Source organism: Mustelus asterias, chromosome 7, assembly GCF_964213995.1.
Source record: "Mustelus asterias chromosome 7, sMusAst1.hap1.1, whole genome shotgun sequence".
NCBI classification, from domain to species: domain Eukaryota; kingdom Metazoa; phylum Chordata; class Chondrichthyes; order Carcharhiniformes; family Triakidae; genus Mustelus; species Mustelus asterias.
In genome coordinates, this window is record NC_135807.1 from 14172102 (window position 1) to 14198384 (window position 26283).

The 26283-nt window shown below is 42.1% G+C and overlaps 2 protein-coding genes across 5 annotated transcripts in view; one reads left to right on the forward strand and one right to left on the reverse strand.

The window, feature by feature from the left end:
• The window catches only part of ldlrad4a (low density lipoprotein receptor class A domain containing 4a), a 320137-nt gene extending 318071 nt beyond the window's left edge, over positions 1-2066 (forward strand). For 2 of the 4 annotated variants that reach the window (XM_078215702.1, XM_078215705.1), the window contains one exon: positions 1138-1816. In XM_078215702.1, coding sequence (XP_078071828.1) covers positions 1138-1677 — 540 coding nt within the window. In that variant the 3' untranslated portion in view covers positions 1678-1816. Of the gene's footprint in view, positions 1-1137 lie in introns of all 4 variants that reach the window. The other 2 variants (XM_078215703.1, XM_078215704.1) reach the window with 2 other exon arrangements.
• An 8401-nt stretch (positions 2067-10467) lies between these two features.
• The window catches only part of psmg2 (proteasome (prosome, macropain) assembly chaperone 2), a 31613-nt gene continuing 15797 nt past the window's right edge, over positions 10468-26283 (reverse strand). The window contains exons 5-7 of the mRNA XM_078215706.1: positions 25053-25226; positions 22510-22630; positions 10468-11344 (exon numbers count right to left, since the gene is read on the reverse strand). Coding sequence (XP_078071832.1) covers positions 11252-11344; positions 22510-22630; positions 25053-25226 — 388 coding nt within the window. The 3' untranslated portion in view covers positions 10468-11251. The remainder of the gene's footprint in view (positions 11345-22509; positions 22631-25052; positions 25227-26283) is intronic.

Here is a 26283-nt window from a genome sequence, read left to right on the forward strand (position 1 = left end):
CTGCCATTTTGCATGTTTGCAAACCTGTCTTGTAAATTAAAACATGGCTTTTCTGCTTAGTTATCATTCAATACTGTATTGCTACAATTGCTAATGGGCCCAGGGTTAGTTGATTCTTATCAAGTACCCCTGCTACACCATTATCAAATTCCTCTGATATACTGGATGTGTGGAAAGCAAGCTGAGATCCGATTTAATTAATATTTCAAAACTTCAATTTCATCACCACTTTCATCCTGAGAATTTTAACTTTTTAACTACTTTTTTTATTCTGGTGTTGCAAAAGTGTTTCAACTATAATGCTACATCTCATCTTCAAAACTTTTCAAAACTCAAAATCTGTTTTAATGTTTTACAGAGTATACTAAACCTCCCATTGTTCTCCAGTTTATTTTTTCCTGTTGCTTAGATTGCTTTTTCATCTTCCTTCCCATTTCTATTGCTCTTTATTATTAAGCTGAGGAACTGCTTGTTTACCTTACCTTTTCCGTGGGTAACCATTTACCTTTTGTATTCAGTACTGTTTTGAATGTTCAGTGTTTGCTGGTATTTTTGAAGTACTGAGGTTTACTTTAGTTCATCCTTATACATTTATAGTGTACCTTTTTAAAGTTGCCCTTGGCTTTTACTGTAGGATCACTTTTAATTTATTACAGTCTGAGACTAGTGTGTGTTTAGTGCTGTAAATAACTAGCAGATCCAAATTATACTGCTAACAGCCACTCCCAGATTTTGATGTTAGGGGAGATTAAGGAGAGCACCCCTTTCTCTTTCTGGACTGATTTGGCAATTTTGGAACCGAGCTTTTCACCAGATATACTGGGTAAGAAGCCCTAACAATAATCTAAATCAGATTGCCAATTTGACCACCAAGTTATAGCGTCACTTTTACATTGATATATATATTTAAATTCACATGCCATTCTCACACACAGACCAGTGGGTTTCAAACATACTTTGATTACCAGTACATGTAAGCTTAATAGTCATTCTTATAAAAATCAAAGATTCATTTGATAGTTGCATTCCTGAGGTTGTCTGTAAAAATGCTCAATGTAATAAGAAATGTCATATAAAAATCTTCACTTATAATCTCGTCCAAACGCAATCCTGAAATGTTTCTTTTGTTGCTTTCAGTTGATGTATACTCCAAGATCAAGAGACAGATTTACAGCCCCATCGTTCATGCAGAGGGAACGCTTTAGCCGCTTCCAACCTACCTACCCCTACATGCAACATGAGATTGACCTTCCTCCCACCATTTCACTGTCAGATGGAGAGGAACCTCCTCCATATCAGGGGCTGTGCACATTGCAACTTCGAGATCCAGAACAACAATTGGAACTCAACCGTGAGTCTGTTAGGGCTCCACCTAACAGAACTATCTTTGATAGTGACTTGATCGATGTCGCTATGTATAATGGAGGACCACGCCCACCAAGTAGTAATTCGGGCATAAGTGCAACAAATTATAGCAGTAATGGAAGGATGGAAGGACCACCACCCACTTACAGTGAGGTCATGGGTCACTACCCAGGATCAGCCTTTTTCCATCATCAGCACAGCATGCATCCTTCAACACATGGGGGCAGTGGATACCATTTTCAGCAGAATAGTGAAGACAGTACAATTGTCCCATTCAGAGGGAAGGACTTAAACACAGGAAAAATTGTTTGACTGCCTCAGTGGATGCGTGAACTGAAACAGGTGTGCCATCATTGAACTGCACTCCTGTGGCACAATATGTTATTCAGTGGGATCTGCTACAGTTTAGTAATACCAAACAAAAAGTTGTTAGTTTTCTTTAAGGGAGTGCATGATATGTTGATTCTAACAGTATAACTTCCACTTTGGCAAACTAGCAGCTTTTGGCAAAAGTTTTTTATCTGAATTATTTAATTTTAAAGATCTTTAACACAGAATTTCTGCTGTTGGCTTGTAGATTTTTTGTAGTAACTGAATTGCCCGAGATGGATGCTTAAGGTGTTTAATGATAACTGTACATTTTTGGCCAGTTTTGTGATATTTTCAAACAAAAAATTTAAATTCCTTTTGAGTGCCAAGACAAAAAGGTGGAAGAAAAATGCAATGATTTAACTTGTTTGTGGAAAAATTGAAATGTTGCACTATTTTCTTGTTTGAAAAAAAGGGGGATTGCTTTATGGGAAAACTTAAACTATCTGTTGTCTTCACACATGGAGTAGAATTTCTAAGGATGCAGGGGACTAGTTAGTGTTTTCAGTATATGGAGGTTGTTTTTGAAAAAAAGATTTCTGGTTCCAGCCTAATGCCTATTTACACAGGAAATGGAAAATACAGGGACACAAACTGTTAACTGTTGTTGCAATAACTACTAGGAACACCTATATGGTGAGAATTTCCATCTTGAAGTCTACAAGATGGAAGGTGGTTTAAAGCTCAATTACTCCAAGTCTGCAGCTATTTAGAATAAATGCATAATTTCAACTGCTCAAAGATATCAGCCTTTTTGCACATGCTTAACCTTAGTCTCATGAAATTAGTTAAATGGCATTATGTAAAGTGGAGTTTGCAAGATATCACAAGCTCCTCATTAGAGTACTCGCGTAACAGTTTCAACATTTGCAAATGTGCAGTAAATGTTTAGTTCATCTTATTGTCTGCGGGCCAAAAAACTTGAATGTTTAGAACTTGGAAAGTTTATGTTCAATTCCAGAAGTGAAATATAGGTTATAGATTAGTTCTAATTCAGTTTTGATGTGCAGTGACTAAGATTCAGACACACGGATCTATTATTCTGAGATTTTTTCTCTTAAAATGTTCACACCTTAGAAAAAATTTTCTAAACAAATTGGAGTTGAGGTTCAGCATGTGCAAGATATTTCAACAAAAGCAAAGGTCCTTCCATGTGAATTTTGACTACTGTTTTCAGTCTGTTCATTTAATTGTTTCGATGTCTATCTGTAGAAATTAGAATCAAATATTGCCAGAGACACATGTACAGGCACTGAGAATCTCCCAGGAGTGACAAATAGTCTGTGCTGACTGCATTCCTCATTACAAATTGTTAACTTGTGTTTCATTCCTCACGTTTCCAAACTACCTTTTGAAGTTACCTGTAAACTGAATACTTGAAACTATATTGACTTTCAGTTGATTTTCCTTAGTCCTCAGCGGTTGTAGTTAAAAAATACCAAACGGCTGTGGTTTACCAAATTTCTACATTATTTTTCACCTCTTTTTTTTGCCTTTGTGCGTTTTTACTGTCTGTGCAGAACAGGCAGTGTAACTTTTTGCATCAAAACACCCTTGAGACTTCTGTTTTCAGAAAATTGTAAGAAAAGCATGCAATTGAGTCCCAAGATATAGGCCTGGATTTTCCCAAACAAGATTAAGTGCCCAACGGGTGGAAAAACGGGAGTATTTCTCACCTGTTTTTTGGATGTACTTACTAGAACGAACCTCCAACACTGAGCAACACAGAGTGTCACAGCATGGTTCACTCTGAAAAGCAGGGGGCGGGCCTCATCCCGTCCGAGAGGCCGGCAGCATAGCACTGAGTGGGCCACTGTGCATGCGCCGATCTGCCTGTGCAGAGATCAGTACATGCCTATTGGCCGCCCGATCGCTGGCCTTCCCCACAATCCCCATGATCGCTGGCCTTCCCACTCCTCCTCCTCCCCCCTCCCCCAATGACCAGGCCCCAATCGTCCTCCCTCTCCCACCAACCCCATACGGGCCCCCCCATATGTCCTGCCTCCCTTGGCATGCCTGGTTGGCAGTGTCAAAGTGCCCGGTGGGTAGTGTTGGTTTGCTAGCCTGGCACTGCCGAAGGAGCACTCACCTTGCCCATGACCACCAGGGGGGCCGCACTGGCCTGTGTCCCTAGCAATGAGGTGAGGACGTCTGTTCTCCGTTAGTGGAGAGCAGTTGTAAACCCCGCTGGTGGTAACCACTCCCAGCGGGGAAGAGACGCTAGTGGGCTTGGAGAATCCCGGCCATAATGTTTCGCAGTGAGCAGAATGTACTTAATAAGTAATGCTTATATATTTCACTGCTTCATGGTTTCGGATAAATCTGATACATTCGTTGAAGTGAGAGAGGGAAGGTATTAATCTTGAGTTGCATAGTGGTAAAAATGAGCACTGTTTGAATAATAATACTTCAGTATTTTTTCCATGTTTCATTGTTGCTAGTAAAAATAGGCATGGGCAGAAATAATTAGTAAGTCTTGTTCAAAAAACTGGAAAATCATGTTGTTCCTTTATTATAACTCACAACTCAAATTACAAGTTCACTCAACATATGCTGTAATATTTCAGTTATATAGCATAGCCATCTTAGATGGTAACTCACAAGTAGCAAAGTTACTTTGTTTATTTTCTTAAGTGGAGTTTCACTAATAAACATTGCTTTGTTCATATTACAGGATTGTAAAACATTTACCTTACCTTCCCAACACAACATCCTCTCCTTTTACTCCCATGTAGAGCTATACATGGGATGCAAAGATTCAGAGTTTTCCCCACACAATGCAATATTATGCTTTGAAACATGCCTTTGTGGACACAAAGATGTCAGTACTAATGACAGAAGTTGCGCAGTGATCAGGATCATAATGAGCTAAACATACATTTGACATATAACTGCCATGATATATCCAATTTCTTGCCTTTTTATCAGAATATTCTCTTTATAAATAACAAACAGGGAAGTACAAACAACCTGAATGTTACGGTGTTTCTTCAATCAATAAATTAATATGATAGTCATTATAACAGAAGTAGATAACTGCTGCAGATTTGAATAGTAAATGGTTAGAACTGAACAGCACGTCATCCAGCCAACTTGTCCACTGTTTCCTAGCTTGCCCTTTTGTGTCCTTTTTAATGTTTATACCACAGATACTATTGGTTAATGATGTATCTTCTTCAAAGAGCACATTCTTCTTAGACTAATGTGAACATTTATAATTCACCAGTCACACGTTAAATAAGAAAAGTTGACAGACAAATTTTACAATGTTTAAATTAGCTTTAGGTCTGTTTTCTCAAGGGCTATGAAGGATCTTTTTAGAATCTTGCCTCCTACTTTAGCCTTTTCTCATTGCATATAGCCTCAAGTTAGGAATGGCCTGGGGTAGGAACTTAAGACGAGATGTACCTTTTTAGACATGCTAGAATAAAATAAATACCTTAACATGTAATGCATCTTTGCTATTGCAGATGTATTTTCAACACCAGGCAATATTGCACTTTTGCTATTTTTAAAACAATATTTTTTTCATAAATGACTTTTCCTCATGCATTGCAGTATCCTGTATGACTTTTGAATGAAAGATAAAGAAATCTTAGTCACTATGTTTATTTGATTCTGAAGCGTTCCTTTTTTGTATCAGAAGGTGTATGATTTCTGAAACTGCCAGTTAACCTGTTCAGTGGTGTTGCTGCTATTGCTGCTACCTGCTGCTTCTAATGCTGCTATTGCTTTGAATAATTTGTATGTCAGCTTATAATAATCATATGGTATATCATAAGGCACTTGGTGTGTGAAGAAGCCTCTTTATGCTTTCAATGTTAGCTTGTTCTGTAAGCTGTGGTAGAAACTGATTTTTTTTTTGAAGAGGCTTGCATGTTACTAGTATGTGAGCAGATAAGGTGCCTCATTTTCAGGTTTGAGCAGATATAGGAATCCCCTTGCACTCTTGAGCTCCCACCTTTGTTGTGCCTCACTTAAATATGGTGCTTCTTTTGTTGTCTGTCTCTTATGTTTATTTGTAAGGTGCTGTATATAACTTGAATATATTATGCACATATCCTGCCCAATGGGTAGTAAAAAGACATTGTTAATAATGTATGATAATGTATAAATGACAAATTTTAACACAGTGGCATAGAATTTATGAATGCCTACCATGTGCTTTGTCCTTTTTGTAAACAAAAGTTCACAAAGTAATACATAAAGAAAAAAAATCTATGTACTTTATTTTCCTAAAAATTATTATCATATAATGCTGAAGTAAGAAGCTGAAATTACTGAACTTGACTATTGTTTCTCTAGTTGGGGGAGGTAGTTGATCCGTTTGTATGTAACAGAATTCTCACTTGTAAATGGAACTTTGCAGTGAAGAAGATTTGCGAAGTTACCGTTAAAAATGCAACAGAATATTCACAATTTCTTCTGTCTGTCCTTCAGTTGTCATTCATTTGAACCAGTATTAGTTTGAAGGAAGACAGACTTGCCTTTATAGTCTTTTCCAATAGTTTACTACTTTGAATTATTTTAAATATACAATCAAACTTGTCTAAACTATTTAAAAACAATTGGAATTAGATAAATTCTCAAAACAACTTCAACAGTAAGAATCGAGTCCTCCATGTTCTGACATTTATTTTTTGAAGAAAACATTATAGTACAATGCCTTTAGTCTGAGAGATTCAGTTGCTGAATCATAGGTGGAGAGGTGGAGCTGTCAAACATGCGAGCTGTGGGTTTGCACCCCCCCTCCCCCCCCCACCCACACACACACACACATACATAGCACCAGTATGTCAAAATCTCGATCAAACGGTTCACAGCTGCACAGCACAGCCACATAGACATACTCCAGAGGCATTTTGCCATTTGAACCAAAGTTAGCCAATGTGATAGCAGTTGTGAATTTAAAAGTTAAATGAGTCAATTGTATTCGGTTTTGACTAAGATTTGTCATACAAAATTGGCAAATCTCAGTGATAGAGTGGTAGGATAAATTATGAATCTTCCCAATCCCTAATTGACCTTGAGAAGGAAAGAAGAGCACTGATCTATCCAAAGGAGTGACATGGTGACAAATTGCATTAATTCACAACACTGCCATGTATATTTGAAGCAAAAGGCAGTGGAAGCGCACACAATGTAAAAGTTAATAAAACCTCCTCAAAGACAGGAATTTCTATTGCTCTAGTTAAACAATTTATAATAATTTACACTAGAATCCCTGCCAACTTCATCAATGGTAATATAAACAAAATCATACTAAATATTTAGCTCATCTGGTGTAATAATGAACTGCAAATACAATTGGTTCTCTCAGATGTTAGCATTTCTAAATTGATAGGTATCCTTCCGGTTCCTTGTAGACATACATTTTCATATAGAGAACTTTTTTTTAACATACAAAGCTGCACAGATCAGAATATACAAATGCAGATGCCAGCTTTCTAGCTGTTAATTTTTTGCTGGGCTTTATTCATGCTTTGGTGTGTCAGCTACAAGACATTTCAGTGTAGCTTTCAGACCATTAAATGCCCATACTTTGTTACCAAAACAAATTGTGTACAGCAATATCGGAAAAAGTTGAATGTTCCTTGAGTTCTGTTATCACAAGGTGATGCTGGCAGAAATATTAACTGTACAATGTAATTTTGTACAATTAATAGAAATTCATGTGACTTAATGGCAAGATTTGCTCTTATGGATTTTTTTAACAGTATTTGCTTATTTCCATAACGTTATCAACAAAAATTTGAAACCTGTGTATATGCCTCTATTAATTAAGCAATGGTGATGTCATAGTTTATAGACCCAAGGTCTGGTATTGCAATACTTTACAGAAGATGTTGCTAAAGTGCTGTTGTAGTCAAAAATATTTTATGCTTGTAATTGGCTGTGGTCAGACCATAGCAATAATCATTAAAAAAATACTGAAAGAAATGTTGGTTTTCTCCTTCGCGTATTTTATGAATTGTGCTGTTTAAACTTTCAATGTTATCAAGGATATTAACCTCCCTTTAACATGTTCTAATATAATGTGAGTCATAGTCAAATCTTGTTTGATAAGATACCTGTGAAGCTCTTGGGACATATTAGCACCTTTACTGTAATAAAAATGCAAGTTGCAGAAAACAGCAATTTAATGTTTCTAATTTATAAGGACTTTGTAATAGATCAATATTACATAGGATTAAATACAGCACCAAAACAGGCTATTTGGCCCAAGCAGTTCAATCCAGATTTAGTTTGTTAGAATTGTGATGAGCAGTGACTGCTAATCCAAACTTAAATATTTCTTGGACAACATTTATCGTTTTTTCAAACAATTTTCTTTTGCCAAAAGTGAGTGACGTTATTAACTTGTTCAACAAGCCAGAGGCTTGGGTCACATGACATTATCTTGCTGCAAAATCTTCAGCAAAAAATGTTATTCAGGGTCTGAAATTGGGCTTGGTTTTCAGGACTGAAATTATGGGTGTGATCTTAGGAAAAAAATTCCAAGTCCAAAGATGTGCGGGTTAGGTTGATTGGCCATGCTTAAATTGCCCCTTAGTGTCCTGAGATGAGTAGGTTAGAGGGATTAGTGGGTAAAATATGTAGGGATATGGGGGTAGGGCCTGGGTGGGATTGTGGTCGGTGCAGACTCGCTGGGCCGAATGGCCTCTTTCTGTACTGTAGGGTTTCTATGATTTCTATGAAGTGCTGAACAAGCGATAAAGTGGCAGTTTCAGAGCCGTTTCCTGGGTGAATTTGAAAATGAAATCTTATGACACTTGTTTTGAACAGAAATGCAACTCACCAGTTTCTTGGCGGTGGGGGGGGGAGCAGAGCATAAGCTCAACGGTGAAGTTGGCTTCAGAGCTCCCTCTCCACTGCTCCAGAGTTCACCCCCCATAGCCCTGCTCCTGGCACAGTTATGGTGCCCAATAGACTCTGCCAGTGGGCAGGGCCAGGCTGGCACTGCCCCATGGATACCATCCTGCCATGCGCCCAACCTCCTAGGAGCTTCAATGGCCTTGACTTCCCCCCCAGCGAGGCCATCATGTCTGGTCTCTGTTGGTGGAGACCAGCTGTGATTCTCACTGGCGTAAGGGCCAACAGGCAAGGAGGTAAGTGCAAGTTGGGCCAGACAATGCTGTGTCAATTGAGTTAATGACATGCAAATCATCCAAAAGGGCACAAAGCCAATCCCACTGGCAAAATGGAGCCGGTCACATCGCGCCCTATGAGTTAAAGGGAAGGTTGGAAGGGGCCATTGTCTTAGTAAATGCTCCATCTCTGCTTGCAAGCCTGGCTTATCAAATGCAAAATGTCTTTGATGTTGTTCACTTTGAAGTTGGGTTGTGCAGTCCCCAGGTGTTCATTAGTAGCTCCTCCGAGATAATGAGGTGTGAGATTTCTGAAACTGCAAAATGGCTTCTTTTGTTCTGGAGTTCACCGACAGTTTCAACCATTTAAAGGATTGTTGTTTAATTTTAAAAATAGCCATGAGGATATCTATATATTTTGTAAAAAATATATAGTGCAAAGTCAGTCCATCACACAGTGGTTAAATAAACAAATGCTTTAAATAAGCCAATTCCTTTTCTTGTGTTTTCATTTTAAGGTAGGTCCTTGGTGATTATTCACCTAACCATGGCAACGTGGCATGATTTTTTTTACTATGGGTAGGATGAGGAGGCAGGCCCCACATCGGACTCAACAGGGATTGAATGCCATGCTGTTGCCATTAATCTGAACCACATGCTAACTAACAGTCCAGCCAGCTGAATGCCCCTGGCAATGAGCTAATTATGTGACAAATCTAACTAATTTTTTCAAGCCGTTTCACGTTGTTATTATGCGGTGACAACACAAGTGGTATTCTCCACAAACAGGATTCTGCCATCAATCCAAAAATACGTTTTTCCCATCCCAAAAAGAGTAATGTGGTATCTTAATTTCAGTGCTGGTATATTGTGGGCTGCACGTTCCAATGAGCAGCAGACCTTATCAAACTGCATCCCTTTAGCTTTTTGCAAGAGGCAAAGTACAGACCATACCCAACCAGTCCATGCTTACAAACCTCAAAGTGTCCAACATGTGTGATTCCACAATTGGACAACACTGCTAAACAATCCTGATTATGAAGAGTTACACTAATAACTGATTTAAGATTATTAGATGGGCTTGCAGTGTGGCTCATTTACACATGCTAAAAGCTACAATATTCACACATTGTTCCTTTTCCAACTAAACAAAAGCTTGAGGTACAGCTATTCCCTGGTTCATTCCTCATGGCAATGTCGGAGCCTGGTTTGAATTTGAACAAAAGTTGCCAGTTAACTGTACTTTGGTGCATTCTCTATGGCAGCACTTCTACCAAAGAGTCCACTTGCCAACCAGTCAGTATTGTTGTTTCCTTTACAATTGACATTCTTGCATCTGTCCTGATGAATGCAAGAACTCTTTCAGCAATAATTTAGAATTGTACAACTTCCTTCCAAATGTCTAACTGATTTCTAAGGAGAGGGCATTCCACTTCCAAGAGCCTTATGAGGTTCGAAATAGGTCACATAAGGTCCCAGTGCCCTGGGCAGTTTGAACATGACTTCCTCTAACTTGGTTGGACCATGCTAAGATTCTTTAGCTACGGATTACGTTGACCTCAGCCTTTGTTAACTGCTTCAGTGAGTTATGTTGAAACCTGGGAAAGTCATAATCAACAATTTAAAAACATAAGAAGCAAGATGCTAAGAGTAGAGAAAATATTTTATTTTTTTAGAAGTAACAATATTCTCATATCTTGTTTCTGGTTTAATTGAAACTTTAACATTAGAGGATGCATAAATGTGATCTAGGAGACAATAGAACTGATATACACAATGTTAGGCTGCTTCTGAAAATGAAGGTTCTCATGCAAAACATAGACATCTGATGGCCTGATTGGGCCTCCTCCCATTTTCATCTAAATCTATGATCATAACTCTCTCTCCTCCCTCATATGCTTGTCCAGCTTTTCTTTAAATGCATCCATACTATTTGCTCGACCACTCCCTGTGGCATCAGGTTCCATGTTCTCACTGCTCTTCTGAGTTCCCTGTTGGATTTCTTGGTGACTATTTCATATTGATGGCTTGTACTTCTGCTCTTTACCCCCCAACAGGAAACATTCTCTATATCCACACGTTCAGAAGCTGTTCATGTTTCAATCTTTGCATATGCAAACTAACTTAGCATTTAAAATACCATCACCCGCTCATTTTACACACACGTAGTCAATTTTACAAGTTGGTTCTAAGCAAGCCTCCTTATAATTATCCGTTGACATATCTAGAATTGAACATTTTATTATAGATTTAAGAAATGTTAGCAGCATGGTTTCAACAGCTGATGTGTAGATACAAAGGACATAATTTAGATCTTATTATTGAAGGTTTTTTTTTAGCATATTGCCATTATGTCAATGAGTCACCAACAAGAAGTCTGAATGTAGAAACAGCTTCAACCCATTTAAGGTCACCTTAGTTCTGTTGAATTAGAAGAGAGCTGGTGGAATGCCACTGCCAAACAGTAATCTCCAAGAACTTGGGATCTTCCATTGTGCTTGTGTCATGGTGTTCTGATCACTCTGAGGAAGTAAAACATTTCAGTTAATCAAATATTTCAAATAAATTCCAAAATTATGATCCTTTAGCCAGAATATTAGATCATCCACTGAAATATGAGTCTTCCCTAGACCGTTAATCGAATCATTGGCAGTGTTATTCTCAGCCTGCTAACCAGATGTCATTTCTCAACTCTACACAAGACTACATTCCAAGCTTTGCCTTTGGTTCTTGGGGCACGAGGCAAACATTGAATCCTAAACACTAGCAACCCTAATTCACAGCCCAGCAAATGTTTTTTTAAAACTTAAAACATTTACTGAGCTGTGTATTAAAGTTGTTAGTGTTTGCTGGAAAGTAGATGACGGGGAGGGAACATTTTTTAAAAAGTCATTGTCTAATCCATAAAACAGTTTTATGTAATTGCCTTGGAGGTGGCCTTGAAATGAACCCTTTGTGAGCACCACCTTAGTTGAGAAGCCCTACTTGCCATGCTTGGCTTAAACAGCCTGCCAAACAAGGGCATATCCTCTAATACGTAATTAACTACAAACTATTCGGTAATAGATTTCCCAAAAGTTCTCCCCAAAAGAAAAGTATCCCAGATTGATGGGGACAGCTGATGAGCAGAATATTTCCATATTGACAGCATTATGTGTTGGTTAGGATAAGGAGTTTGAAGCTCAGCTTACAGACAAACGAAGGACAGATGTAGTTCAGCCTCAGAGTGGCCAAAGAGAAGGATGAGCTCAGGATTGTGTTTTGGTGGGAGCTGAATATGATGGCTCAACTGGAAGAAGTGAAGGCACTCACAACACCATGTGAAAAGATGTATCGATTTTGGAGATATACAGCGCAGGATTTATCAGAACGATAGTCGGACTCAAAAACGTTGAACTATCAGGACAGGTTGTAAAAAATTGGCTTCAGCCCTCAAGTAAAATCAAAATCAGAGGAGAAAGGGACACCTCCCTTCACCAATTGAGAGAGGAGCAGGAATGAGGGGGGAGGAGGAGGGCAAATTAATCAAATCAGAAACAGAAAAATATAAACTCAGGAAAAGACAGTTGGATTGATAGAAAAAAATACAAAGCATGAAAATATCAACAAATGTAAATTTCTTAGAAAAGGTTACTCGCTACAGGAATGAAATGCAAGTTTACTATTTTCATATTCTGTGACCAGTCCAAAATATTCTAGGAGCAGGAGTAGGCCATTCAGCCCACCAAACCTAATCTACCATCCAATATGATCATTGCTGATCATCTACTTCAACCCCTTTTTCCCCCACGCTAACCCCATATCCCTTTATGTCATTGCTATTTAGGAATTCACCAATCTCTGCTTTAAACATACTCCATGATTGAACTTCTACAGGAATAGGAGGGTTACGTTCCGACTGGATACAAAATTGGTTTAAGGACAATAAATAGTGAGTCATAGAATCCGTACAATGCAGAAGAGGCCATTTGGCCCATCGAGTCTGCACTGACTCTGATAGAGCATCCTACCCAGGCCCACTCCCCCACCCTATCCCTGTAACTCCACACATTTCCCATGGCTAATCTACCTAGCCTACACATGTTGGGGCACGAAAGGGCAATTTAGCATGACCAATCCACCTATCCTGCACATCTTTGGTCTGTGGGAGGAAACGCACGCAGACACAGGCAGAATGTGCAGGCTCCACGCAGACAGTGACCCAAGGCCGGAATTGAACCCAGATCCTGGAGTTGTGAGGCAGCAGTGCTAACCACTGTGCCACCGTGCTGCCCCCAGACAGTGGTGTTCTCTAAAGGAAATGGAAGGGAGGGAAGGAGGAACTCAAGAAAATTATAATTACCAGGGAAGTGACACTGAGCAAAGTGTTGGAGCTGCAGACTGATAAGTGCCTAGGTCTGATGGACTTCAATCCTAGGGTCTGAAAACGGGTGGTTAGTAAGATAGTTGATGCATTGCTCTTAATTTTCCAAAATCCCTAGATTTGGGGAAGGTTCTGTTTTATTGGAAAATAGCAATTGTAACTTCTTTATTCAAAAATGGTGGACAGAAATCAGGAAACATAGAAGATAGGAGCAGGAGGAGGCCATTCGGCCCTTCGAGCCTGCTCCGCCATTCATCTTGATCATGGCTGATCATCGAATTAAATATCCTGATTTCCCTCCCCCTTCCACCCATATCCCTTTAGCCCCAAGAGGTATATCTAAATTCTTCTTGAAACCAGACATCGTTTTATCAATTTTTTTTCTGTCTTGAAGACGCTCAACGTCTCGGCCTCCACAGCCCTCTGTGGCAATGAATTCCACAGACCCACCACTCTCTGGCTGAAGAAATTTCTCCTCATCTCTGTTCTAAAGTGACTCCCTTTTATTCTAAGGCTGTGCCCCCGCGTCCTAGTCTCCCCTGTTAATGGAAACAACTTCCCTACGTCCATCCTATCTAAGCCGTTCATTATCTTGTAAGTTTCTATCAGATCTCCCCTCAACCTCCTAAACTCCAATGAATATAATCCCACGATCCTCAGACGTTCATCGTATGTCAGGCCTACCATTCCTGGGATCATCCGTGTGAATCTCCGCTGGACCCGCTCCAGTGCCAGTATGTCCTTCCTGAGGTGTGGGGCCCAAAATTGCTCACAGTACTCCAAATGGGGCCTAACCAGTGCTTTATAAAGCCTCAGAAGTACATCCCTGCTTTTGTATTCCAAGCCTCTTGAGATAAATGACAACATTACATTTGCTTTCTTAATTACGGACTCAACCTGCAAGTTTACCTTTAGAGAATCCTGGACTAGGACTCCCAAGTCCCTTTGCACTTTAGCATTATGAATTTTGTCACCGTTTAGAAAATAGTCCATGCCTCTATTCTTTTTTCCAAAGTGTACGACCTCGCACTTGCCCACGTTGAATTTCATCAGCCACTTCTTGGACCACTCTCCTAAACTGTCTAAATCTTTCTGCAGCCTCCCCACCTCCTCAATACTACCTGCCCCTCCACCTATCTTTGTATCATCGGCAAACTTGGCCAGAATGCTCCCAGTCCCGTCATCTAGATCGTTAATATATAAAGAGAACAGCTGTGGCCCCAACACTGAACCCTGCGGGACACCACTTGTCACCGGTTGCCATTCTGAGAAAGAACCTTTTATCCCAACTCTCTGCCTTCTGTCTGACAGCCAATCGTCAATCCATGTTAGTACCTTGCCTCGAATACCATGGGCCCTTATTTTACTCAGCAGTCTCCCGTGAGGCACCTTGTCAAAGGCCTTTTGGAAGTCAAGATAGATAACATCCATTGGCTCTCCTTGGTCTAACCTATTTGTTATCTCTTCAAAGAACTCTAACAGGTTTGTCAGGCACGACCTCCCCTTACTAAATCCATGCTGACTTGTCTTAATCCGACCCTGCACTTCCAAGAATTTAGAAATCTCATCCTTAACGATGGATTCTAGAATTTTGCCAACAACTGAGGTTAGGCTAATTGGCCTATAATTTTCCATCTTTTTTCTTGTTCCCTTCTTGAACAGTGGGGTTACAACAGCGATTTTCCAATCCTCTGGGACTTTCCCTGACTCCAGTGACTTTTGAAAGATCATAACTAACGCCTCCACTATTTCTTCAGCTATCTCCTTTAGAACTCTAGGATGTAGCCCATCTGGGCCCGGAGATTTATCAATTTTCAGACCTTTTAGTTTCTCTAGCACTTTCTCCTTTGTGATGGCAACCATATTCAACTCTGCCCCCTGACTTTCCTGAATTGTTGGGATATTACTCATGTCTTCTACTGTGGCTTCAACCACATTTGGTGGTAGTGAATTCTACACATTCACAACCCTCTGGGTGAAGAAATTTCTCCTCACCTCAGTTCTCCCCTTATCCTTAAACTATGACCCCGAGTTCTGGACTCCCCCACCATTGGGAACATCCTTTCTGAATCTACTCTGTCTAACCCTGTTAGAATTTTATAAGTTTTTATGAGATCCCCTCTCACTCTTCTAAACTCCAGAGAATATAATCCTAATCGATTTAGTCTCTCCTCATATGACAGACCTGCCAACCCAGGAATCAGCCTGGTAAACCTTCACTGTACTCCCTCTATAGCAAGGACATCCTTTCTCAGATGAGGAGACCAAAACTGCACACAATACTCCAGGTGTGGCCTCACCAACGCCCTATACAATTGCAGCAATATATCTCAATCTCTATAATCAAATCCTCTCGCAATGAAGGCCAACATACCATTTGCCTTCTTTACCGCCTGCTGTACTTGCACGCATACTTTCAGCGACTGATGCACGATGACTCCAAGGTCTTGTTGAGTATCCACCTCTCTCAATTTACACCCATTTGGGTAATAATCTGCCTTCCTATTATTGCTACCAAAGTTGATAACCTCACATTTATCCACATTATACTGCATCTGCCACGCAGTCCAGTTAGCTTAATTTCTGTCATATGGAAAATCTTAGAAGCCACGCAGGACTGGTAATCAGGCAGAATCAATATGATTTTGAAAGGGAAATCTTGTTTAACCCATTTATTTGAGTTTTTTGAAGAAGTAACATGTGCTGTGTATAATGGGGAACAGGTGAATGTGCTGTACTTAGATTTCCAGAAGGCATTTGATAAGGTGCCACATCGAAAATGTGACTAAACACATTGACAAAGGGAAAGTGGTAGATGTGGTTTATATGGATTTTAGCAAGGCGTTCGATAAGGTCCCCCATGCAAGGCTTCTCGAAAAAGTGAGAGGGCATGGGATCGAAGGGGCTGCTGCCCTGTGAATCCAGAACTGGCTTGCCCAAAGGAGGCAGAGAGTGGGTATAGATGGGCCTTTTTCTAAATGGAGGTCGGTCACCAGTGGTGTGCCCCAGGGATCTGTTCTGGGACCCTTGCTGTTTGTCATTTTCATAAATGACCTGGATGAGGAAGTGGAGGGATGGGTTGGTAAGTTTGCCGACGACACGAAAGTTGGTGGGGTTGTGGATAGTCTGGAGGGATGTCAGAAGTTACAGAGGGACATAGATAGGATGCAAGACTGGGTGGACAAGTGGCAGATGGACTTCAACCCAGATAAATGCGTAGTGGTCCATTTTGGCAGGTCAAACGGGATGAAGGAGTACAATATTAAGGGAAAGACTCTTAGTACTGTAGAGGATCAGAAAGACCTTGGGGTCCGGATCCATAGGACTCTAAAATCGGCCCCGCAGATGGAGGAGGTGGTTAAGAAGGCGTATGGTGTGCTGGCCTTTATCAATCGAGGGAGTGAGTTTAGGAGTCCGGGGATAATGATGCAGCTATACAAGACCCTCGTCAGACCCCACTTGTAGTACTGTACTCAGTTCTGGTCGCCTCATTACAGGAGGGATGTGGAAAAGATTGAAAGGGTGCAGAGGAGATTTACAAGGATGTTGCCTGGATTGAGTGGCATGCCTTATGAGGATAGGCTGAGGGAGCTCGGTCTTTTCTCCTTGGAGAGACGTAGGATGAGAGGAGACCTAATAGAGGTATATAAGATGTTGAGAGGCATAGATCGGGTGGACTCTCAGAGGCTTTTTCCCAGGGTGGAAATGGCTGCTACGAGAGAACACAGGTTTAAGGTGCTGGGGGGTAGATACAGGGGAAATGTTATGGGTAAGTTTTTCACACAGAGGGTGGTGGGCGAGTGGAATCGGCTGCGGTCAGTGGTGGTGGAGGCAAACTCAATAGGGTCTTTTAAGAGACTCCTGGATGAGTACATGGGACTTAATAGGATGGAGGGTTATAGGTAGGCCTAAAAAGTAGGGATATGTTCGGCACAACTTGTGGGGCCAAAGGACCTGTTTTTGTGCTGTAGTTTTTCTATGTTTCTATCAAAACGTCATTGTGGAAAATAAAAACTCACGGTATAGGGGGTAAACTGATTGTTTCCCGTTCAAGTAAAAAGTTTATTTATTAGTGTCACAAATAGGCTTACATTCACACTGCAATGAAGTTACTGTGAAAGTCCCCTAGTCGCCAAACCCTGGTGCCTGTTCGGGTACACTGGAGGAGCATTTAGCATAGCCAATTCACCTAACCAACACGTCTTTCAGACTGTGGGAGGAGGAAACCCATGCAGACATGGGGAGAATGTGCAAACTCCACACAGACAGTGACCCAAGCTTGGAATCAAACCCGGGTCCCTGGCGCTGTGAGGCAGCAGTGCTAAGCACTGTGCCGCCCATGTTAGCTAGCTAGAGGAGGCATAAATGGGTCATTTTCTGGTTGCAAGATGTAATGAGTGTGCCACAGGGATCAGGGTTGGGGCCTTAACTTTTTACAATTTATGTAACTGATTTGGATGAAGGGATCAAAGGCATGGTTGTTAAATTAGCTGATGACACAAAAACATAGGTAGGAAACAAAGTTGTGCTGAGGACATAAGGAGGCTACAAAGGGATACAGGTAGGTTAAGTGAGTGGGCAAAGATTTGGCAAATACAGAGCATAATGTGGGAAAATGTGAAATGGTTTGTTTCGGCGGGAAAAGTATTTTAAAAATCTAAACGGTGAGAGATTGCAGAGCTCTGAGATGCTATGTCATTGGTCTTAATGTGGACCATCACCTCTCCCAAAAAAATGTCCTGCAGCCGCTCTGTGACATCCTTGACCATGGCCCCAGGGAGGCAACATATCCATCCTGGAATCACAGAAATGCCTGTCTGCTCCCTTAACTATGGAATCCCCTACCACTGGATCAAAGAAGAACAAAGAACAAAGAAAATTACAGCACAGGAACAGGCCCTTCGGCCCTCCAAGCCTGCACCGACCATGCTGCCTGACTTAACTAAAACCCTCTATGCTTCCGGGGACCATATCCCTCTATTCCCATCTCATTCATGTACTTGTCAAGGCACCCCTTAAAAGTCACTACCGTATCCGCTTCCACTAACTCCCCCGGCAAGGAGTTCCAGGCACCCACCACTCTCTGTGTAAAAAATCTGTCTCGTACATCTCTTTTAAAACTTGCCCCTCGCACCTTAAACCTGTGCCCCCTGGTAATTAACTCTTCCACCTTGGGAAAAAGCTTCTGACTGTCCACTCTGTCCATGCCTCTCATAATCTTGTAGGCTTCTATCAGGTCTCCCCTCAACCTCCGTCGCTCCAGTGAGAACAAACCAAGTTTCTCCAACCTCTCCTCACAGCTAATGCCCTCCATACCAGGCAACATCCTGGTAAATCTTTTCTGTACCCTCTCCAAAGCCTCCACATCCTTCTGGTAGTGTGGCAACCAGAATTGAACACTATATTCCAAGTGCGGCCTCATTAAGGTTCTATAAAGCGTCAACATGACTTGCCAATTTTTAACCTCAATACCTCAGCCGATGAAGGCAAGCATGCCGTATGCCTTCTTGACTACCTTCTCCACCTGCATTGCCACTTTCAGTGACCTGTGTACCTGTACACCCAGATCCCTTTGTCTATCAATACTCCTAAGGGTTCTGCCATTTACTGTATATTTCCTATCTGTATTAGACCTTCCACTCTTTCTCTTCCCCTCGTGTGCAGTGGAGCCACCCATGGTGCCACAAACTTGGCTCTTGCTACAGTCTTCTGAGGAACCATCCTGCTCATCAGTATCCAAAATGGAAAAGTGGTTACAAAGCGAGGTAGCCTCAGGGGATTCCTGCATTCCCTGTCTGTTTCTCTTAGATGCTCTGGATGTCATCCATTCCCTCTCTGCCTGTGTACGTCATAGCTGTATATGCTTCTTGTAGCCTTGCAGATGCACCACAGTTAATCCAGTTGCAACTCGAGTGCCACAACCTGGTTTTTGCAGCTGCTGACGCTTCCTGTAGGTGTGGTCATTGACGGGCATTTTGTGCCTGCACAACTTCCCACATCCCACAGGATGCACATTCCATGGCCAAGCTGCACTGACATAACTCACCTATCATTCACCAATCCCCTCCTCTGTGCCATGTCTGGAAAGGCCTATTCTTACTAACCAATTTATAAGATTCCTGCAACTTCACTTTTAGATTTTATCTGTAAGCTCTCTCTCCAAACTCTACATTGTCTTAGGGGACCTCTCTATCGTTCTAAACTCTGCACTGCTTTATGAGCCCTCACTCTCTCTCTCCCCAAACTCCACGCTGCTTTATCAAGAAGTGGATATTTCAGATAATCAGATCATTTTTAAAATTCCACTAGCTACTGTGTTGGGATTCAAACTAGTGTCCCCAGAACATTAGCTTTCCTCTGTATTACTAGTTCACTGACTTTACCACTGTCTCTGCCTTGGATCTACGAAAACATCGGTACACTTATTGGGACCTTTTTCAGGAAGAGAAAGGAAAAGGAGGAAGTAATGAAGACCGCGTCAGCAAATTACGTGGTGCAGATGTGTGACTCATGAACTAGACTGATGTTCTTCAATGGTCACCTGCACAGGGATAACAGTTGAAAAAATATTCCAAGGAACTGTACTTTATATGTCCTTTTTCAGTAAAAAAGAGGAACAGGGTGAGGTGAAAGAAGGAAGACAGATTTGTGTAAAGTGCAGCTTTGACTGACCCAGGAATGGTAAAAGCACACAATACCCCAGTCACAGTGAGCACACTGATAGCAGGAAAGCCCAGAATGGGTAAATCTAGAACTGGCTACAAGATTGAGACTAATCGCTCTAAGTGATGATATTATTGCCTGTGCTGGTCACATTGGAATCAGCAAAATGAAGGCAGATATTCTAAAAGAATAAGGAAGTAAATCATAATGTTACAATAATGATAAAAATAGCACCAAAAAAACCCCACCCAAATTAAAATGACAAAAACCTCCAGAGTGTTTGGACTAAATACCAAGACCCAGAAAACAGTCTGGTAACCCCAACCAATTAGATTTTGTATCACAATGTACTTCAGATAATTCCCATTGCTTTGAATGCCGACTGAGGCAAGATGCCCGAAGTGGTATAAAAGAGACAACTGAAAAAGCTGTTGAGAAAACACGGCTACAAAGAGTTACAGATTTGTGGAGAAAGACCAGAGATTCATAGGAATCCAAAGCAGTAACTACAGCCCAAAACCCACAAGGAATGAAGGAGGGGAGTTTGATGAATGATATAGTGACAGAAGTCAATGTGGCAGAAGGGCTTATAATTGACTAGATTTAGTAATAATGAGTATGAGTATATGATTAGGGGCATGAGTAGGCCATTCAGCCCTTCAAGCCTGCTCTGCTATTTGATAAGGTCATGGTTGATCTGACTGTGGGCTTCAGCCCTAATTTCCTGCCTATCCCCATATACCCTCAGACTCTTGACTAACAGGGTAGTTAATCTACCTCCCAGTCTTAAAATATTCAATGAACCTGCTTCCACTGCTGTTTGGGAAAAGCAGGGGTAGTTATGCTGAACATCTATAAAGCTCTGGTCAGGACCCAACTAGAGAACTTCATCCACACATCAGAAAGGATGTTCTTGAGAGGGTGCAGAGGAGATTTACCTGAATGATTCCAGGGATGGGGGATTTTAGCTACAAGAGGCTGGAGTTGTTCTCCTTAAAGCAAAGGAGATTGAAGGGAGATCTGATAGAGGTGTACAAGACAATGACAGCTTTAGATGAGCTAGATAAGGAAAAAACTGTTCCCATTTGCTGATTGTACAAGGACTAGGGGACACAGATTAAAGATCTTAGGCAACAGGGTCAGGGAATGTGAGGAAGAGCTTTTGACACAGCGAGTGGCAATGAGCTGAAACTTGGTGCCCACGAGGGTGGAGGAAGTGGAAACAATGAATGATTTCAAAAGGAAATTGGTTGGGCATTTGAAGAAAATAAACTTGCAGGACTATGGGGAACGGGCTGAGAAATGGGACCGACTGGATAGTTCTGGACAGAGCTAGCGTACACTTCATGTGTCAAATGGCCTCCACTGTAGGTGACTGAGAGGGAGATGGATTGACATTTCATTAATAGTGTGTGAATTGTCTGCTTTCTGCAACCAATGTGCAAATTCAGCAAGTTCTTAAAAATAACAGGGAGGTTAAGGTCGAGACTGCGCGAGGCAGCGAAGTGACATAAATCAAACAGTTCTGGAGGTTGGCAAATGACAACATATTTCTTCTTCCCTGGAGCATGCTGACTGGTGTGTACATTAATAACAGCTCTTGTCACAAACTCGCTGCTTTTTCTCTGCAAACCTTTGGCTTGCAGTATTTAAATTATACAACTGGACTAATTTGATACTTAATAGAGAAAGTGAAACAACAATCAAACTAATGTTCACATAATCTTTGTGCTCACATCATAGAATCATAGAGTGCAGAAGAGTCCCTTCGGCCCATCGAGTCTGCACCGACCATTAGAAACACCTGAACTCCCACCTCATCCCGTCTGCCAGCACTTGGCCCATAGCTCTGAATGTTATGATGTGCCACGTGCTCACCCTCCCAGGCAGCGCATTCCAGACCGTCACCACCCTCTGGGTAAAAAAGTTTTTCCTCACATCCCCCCTAAACCTCCTGCCCCTCACCTTGAACCTATGTCCCCTTGTGACTGACCTTTCAACTAAGAGGAACAGCTGCTCCTTATCCACTCTGTCCATGTCCCTCATAATCTTGAACACCTCAATCAGGTCGCCCTGTCTTCTCTGCTTCAGAGAAAACAACCCAAACCTATCCAACCTCTCTTTATATGTTCCATCCCAGGCAGCGTCCTGGTGAATCTCCTCTGCACCCCCTCCAGTGCAATCACATTGTTCCGGTAATGTGGTGACCAGAACTGTACACAGTACTCCAGCTGTGGCCTCACCAAAGTTCTATACAACTCCAACATGATTTCCCTGCTTTTGCAATCTATGCCTCGATTGATAAATGCAAGTGTCCCAGATGCTTTTTTCACCACCATACTAACATGCCCTTCCGCTTTCAGAGATCTGTGGACAAACACGCCACGGTCCCTTTGTTCCACAGAACTTCCTAGTGTCCTACCATTCATTGAATACTTCCGTGTCAAATTACTCCTTCCAAAGTGTATCACCTCACACTTTTCAAGGTTAAATTCCATCTGCCACTTATCTGCCCATTTGACCATTCCGTCTATATCTTCTTGTAGCCCAAGGCACTCCGCCTCAATGTTAACCACCCGCCCAATCTTTGTGTCACCCGCAAACTTACTAATCTTACCCCCCAAATTAAATAAGTACACGAAGAGAAGTGGCATAGCTTACTGGTTTTTCTATTAACTCCATCCACTCATTCAGGAAGCTCAGAAGGTTGAACGCATCAGGGATATTATCCCCTTCGGAACAGAAAATCAGGAGCACTGCCAATGGGATTTCTTCAGTGCAACTACACAAGACAAAACAAGAAGAGTCAGCACGCAAACAAGTACAGCAATATTTGTCATTATGATAAAATTAAGAGCTATCAATACAAATATAATTCATTGCTTTGGGCTCTCATTATTGCTGTGTTCAGCAGGCCATGACCAGAGACTCCTCAGAGCTCCAGTATTTCCTGAGATGTATATGCTCGGGTAGTTTTATGACAAAGAGCCCCCTCTTGTGACCCAGCTGAGAGCAGCAGGCGATCCCAACCAGTAATCAATGGCAGAGATTTGAACGTCATGATGTGGAGATGCCGGGGTTGGACTGGGGTTAAACACAGTAAGAAGTTTAACAACACCAGGTTAAAGTCCAACAGGTTTATTTGGTAGCAAAAGCCACACAAGCTTTCGAAGCTCTAAGCCCCTTCTTCAGGTGAGTGGGAATTCTGTTCACAAACAGAGCTTATAAAGACACAGACTCAATTTACATGAATAATGGTTGGAATGCGAATACTTACAACTAATCAAGTCTTTAAGAAACAAAACAATGTGAGTGGAGAGAGCATCAAGACAGGCTAAAAAGATGTGTATTGTCTCCAGACAAGACAGCCAGTGAAACTCTGTGGGGGTTACAAATAGTGTGCCATGAACCCAATATCCCGGTTGAGGCCGTCCTCGTGTGTGCGGAACTTGGCTATCAGTTTCTGCTCAGCGACTCTGCGCCGTCATGTGTCGCGAAGGCCGCCTTGGAGAACGCTTACCCGAATATCAGAGGCCGAATGCCCGTGACCGCTGAAGTGCTCCCCAACAGGAAGAGAACAGTCTTGCCTGGTGATTGTCGAGCGGTGTTCATTCATCCGTTGTCGCAGCGTCTGCATAGTTTCCCCAATGTACCATGCCTCGGGACATCCTTTCTTGCAGCGTATCAGGTAGACAACGTTGGCCGAGTTGCAAGAGTATGTACTGTAGTTAAATCTCTCAGCAATTCTTACCAAACTAAGACTGGAAAAAAAGCCTTTGACTGGAACCCACATGCCCAAGCTAGGCATACATCTCCCAGCAGCTTTTTTCCAGTCTTAGTTTGGTAAGAATTGCTGAGAGATTTAACTATAGATGAACCAAAATGTCTTGCATATTATCAAGAGCAATGCCATTGTTCTTAATCCCACCAAAAACGCTTTCCTTCCCACCCACCCTCTTCCCTCAGGCTAACCTCAGTGCCTTATTCAATCCAAAACCAAACTTCAGACCCTGTGCTATAGACCCTGTACAAGACTATTTGCTTCCAAGCCATCACATGGCTCCTCTCGGTCCTTACCTTATCCACTCAAAGCTTTACCCATTCTGGTCACCCCTGGACTTTGGAATTATCCTCTTTGGCAGCTCCACCTCTACCCTTCAATCAAGTCAAATCATCAAAAGCCTCTTGTTCTACAGAGTCCCATTCACCCATACTTTCTGACTGCTATTGGCTGCTGGGCCTGGCCTGTAAATCTACCCAATCTTTTGTACCCTCCATGTCCTCTTGACTGCCTTGTGTCTACCATTATTCGCACTCTCCCTGTTCTATCTTTGCAGGAAAGCTTTCAATCCTCGCTCCCATTCTTTGGCAATTTCTCAACAAATGCCATTAAGTCACCACTTTTCCCTCCCTGCCGTTGCAAACCTTGTGAGAACACATCACTTCATCCAAGCTTTTGATCACCCTCCTAGCAAAGCTCCCACTTCTTCTTCAAACATTGCTTTTCTACATAAAGTGCTGTCTAAATCCAGCGTTTCTCCAGAATAACTCGGACAGCTAGAAGACCCTATAGGTTCCCGAGTCTACAGCACTCAAGAATGCAGAGTAATGTACTGCAAAGCTTCAGTTACAACATTGTCAATAAGAATATAAGGAGCAACCTAATTTGCTTCAGCCTTGGACATGTTGTGGTGAAAACCAAAATAATAAGCCAGCGTGTTTGGAATTGACGGTAGCAGTGGTTAGCACTGCTGCCGCACAGCGCCAGGGACCCAGGTTCGATTCCAGCCTTGGATCATTGTCTGTGAGGAGTTTGCATTCTCCCCGTGTCTGCGTGGGTTTTCTCCGGATGCTCCGGTTTCCTCCCACACTCCAAAAGATGTGCGGGTTAGGTTGATTGGCCATGTTAAATTGCCCTTTAGTGTCAGGGAATGAAGAGGGTAGGAGGGTGAATATGTGGGATTGGAGGGATAGGGCCTGGGTGGGATTGTTGCTGGTGCAGGCTCAATGGGCCGAATGGCCTCCTTCTGCATTGCCGGGATTCTATTCCATCTGAATTTCAGTTATATTCTGTTCCTCCCGCTCGATTGGTACAGGGAATCAGAGAGCTCAGTGTGCCCTGTGTCACACTGTTCCCTGAAAAGGTACATAGCAAAGCTTCATTCTCAGTCTGAGAGTATCACCAGATACAACAACAGTCCTACCTGTCACTGTAGAGTGATTTTGTAATGCCGCCTCCCGGGATATAGATCTCCTGTCCCTCCTCGCTGATCCCAGGATAGGCCGCTACTCGTTCGAGTTCTTTCCATTTGAGGGTGTGGAACTTGTCTCCTATAATGGTCTGCAGAGCTGGTGTTGCCAAATATCGCAGAGGTGTGCTGTGAAAAAGGAATATAGTTTCTAAAGTCTCAGGCTGCATCGGGTGAATTGACTTTTAGATGTTGATTTTCCTTATTGCAATCAAACAAATAATTTAATTGCACGCCCATTCCCGCCTGTTATACAAATACTGGATCAGGCAGTTAAATAGAATGTCCCTCCCACTACCTATCCACCAGGAACCAGGACCACTTCTAACTTTGTGTACCCACAATCAGAGAGGACTCCAGTTTAAAAACACTCCCCACCCTCAATATGTGAGGAATCAAAATTTGTGAATAAATTAATATACAAGGTTTTAAAAAAATATTTCATGTGACGTGGGCATCACCGGCTCGGCCAGAATTTAATGCCCATCCCTAATTGCCCCTGAGAAGGTAGTGGGTGAGCTGCTGCAGTCCCTGGGGTGTAGGTACAGCCACAGTGCTGTTAGGGAGCGACTTCCAGGATTTTCACCCAGCGACAGTAAAGGAACAGTCAGGATGGTGAGTGACTTGGAGGGGAACTTGCAGGTGGCGTTGTTCCCATGCATCTGCTGCCCTTATCCTTCTCGGCGATAGAGGTTGCCGGTTTGGAAGGTGCTGCTAAAGGAGCCTTGGTGAGTTGCTGCAGTGCATCTTGTAAATGGTACACACTACTGCGCCAATGGTGAAGGCAGTGAACGTTTGGGTGATGGATGGGGTGCCAATCAAGTGGGCTGCTTTGTCCTGGATAGTGTCCAGTTTCTCAAATGTTGATGGAACTGCACTCATCCAGGTAAGTGGAGAGTGTTCCATCACATTCCTGATATGTAGCCTTGAAGATGGTGGACAGACTTTGGGGAGTCAGGAGGAGTGTTACTCATTGCAGGATTCCTATCCTCTGACGTGGTCTTGTAGCTACAGTATTCATATGGCTGGTCCAGTTCAGTTTCTGGTCAATGGCAGGATGTTGATAGTGATGGCAGTTGTTGTATATTGGAGAATTGTTGCTCGGAAGCACAGAGGATTAACAATAACAGAGCTTTATTTACAGGGTGCTGTTCACTACACAGCTGCTTCTTCTCTCTGGCAGTTT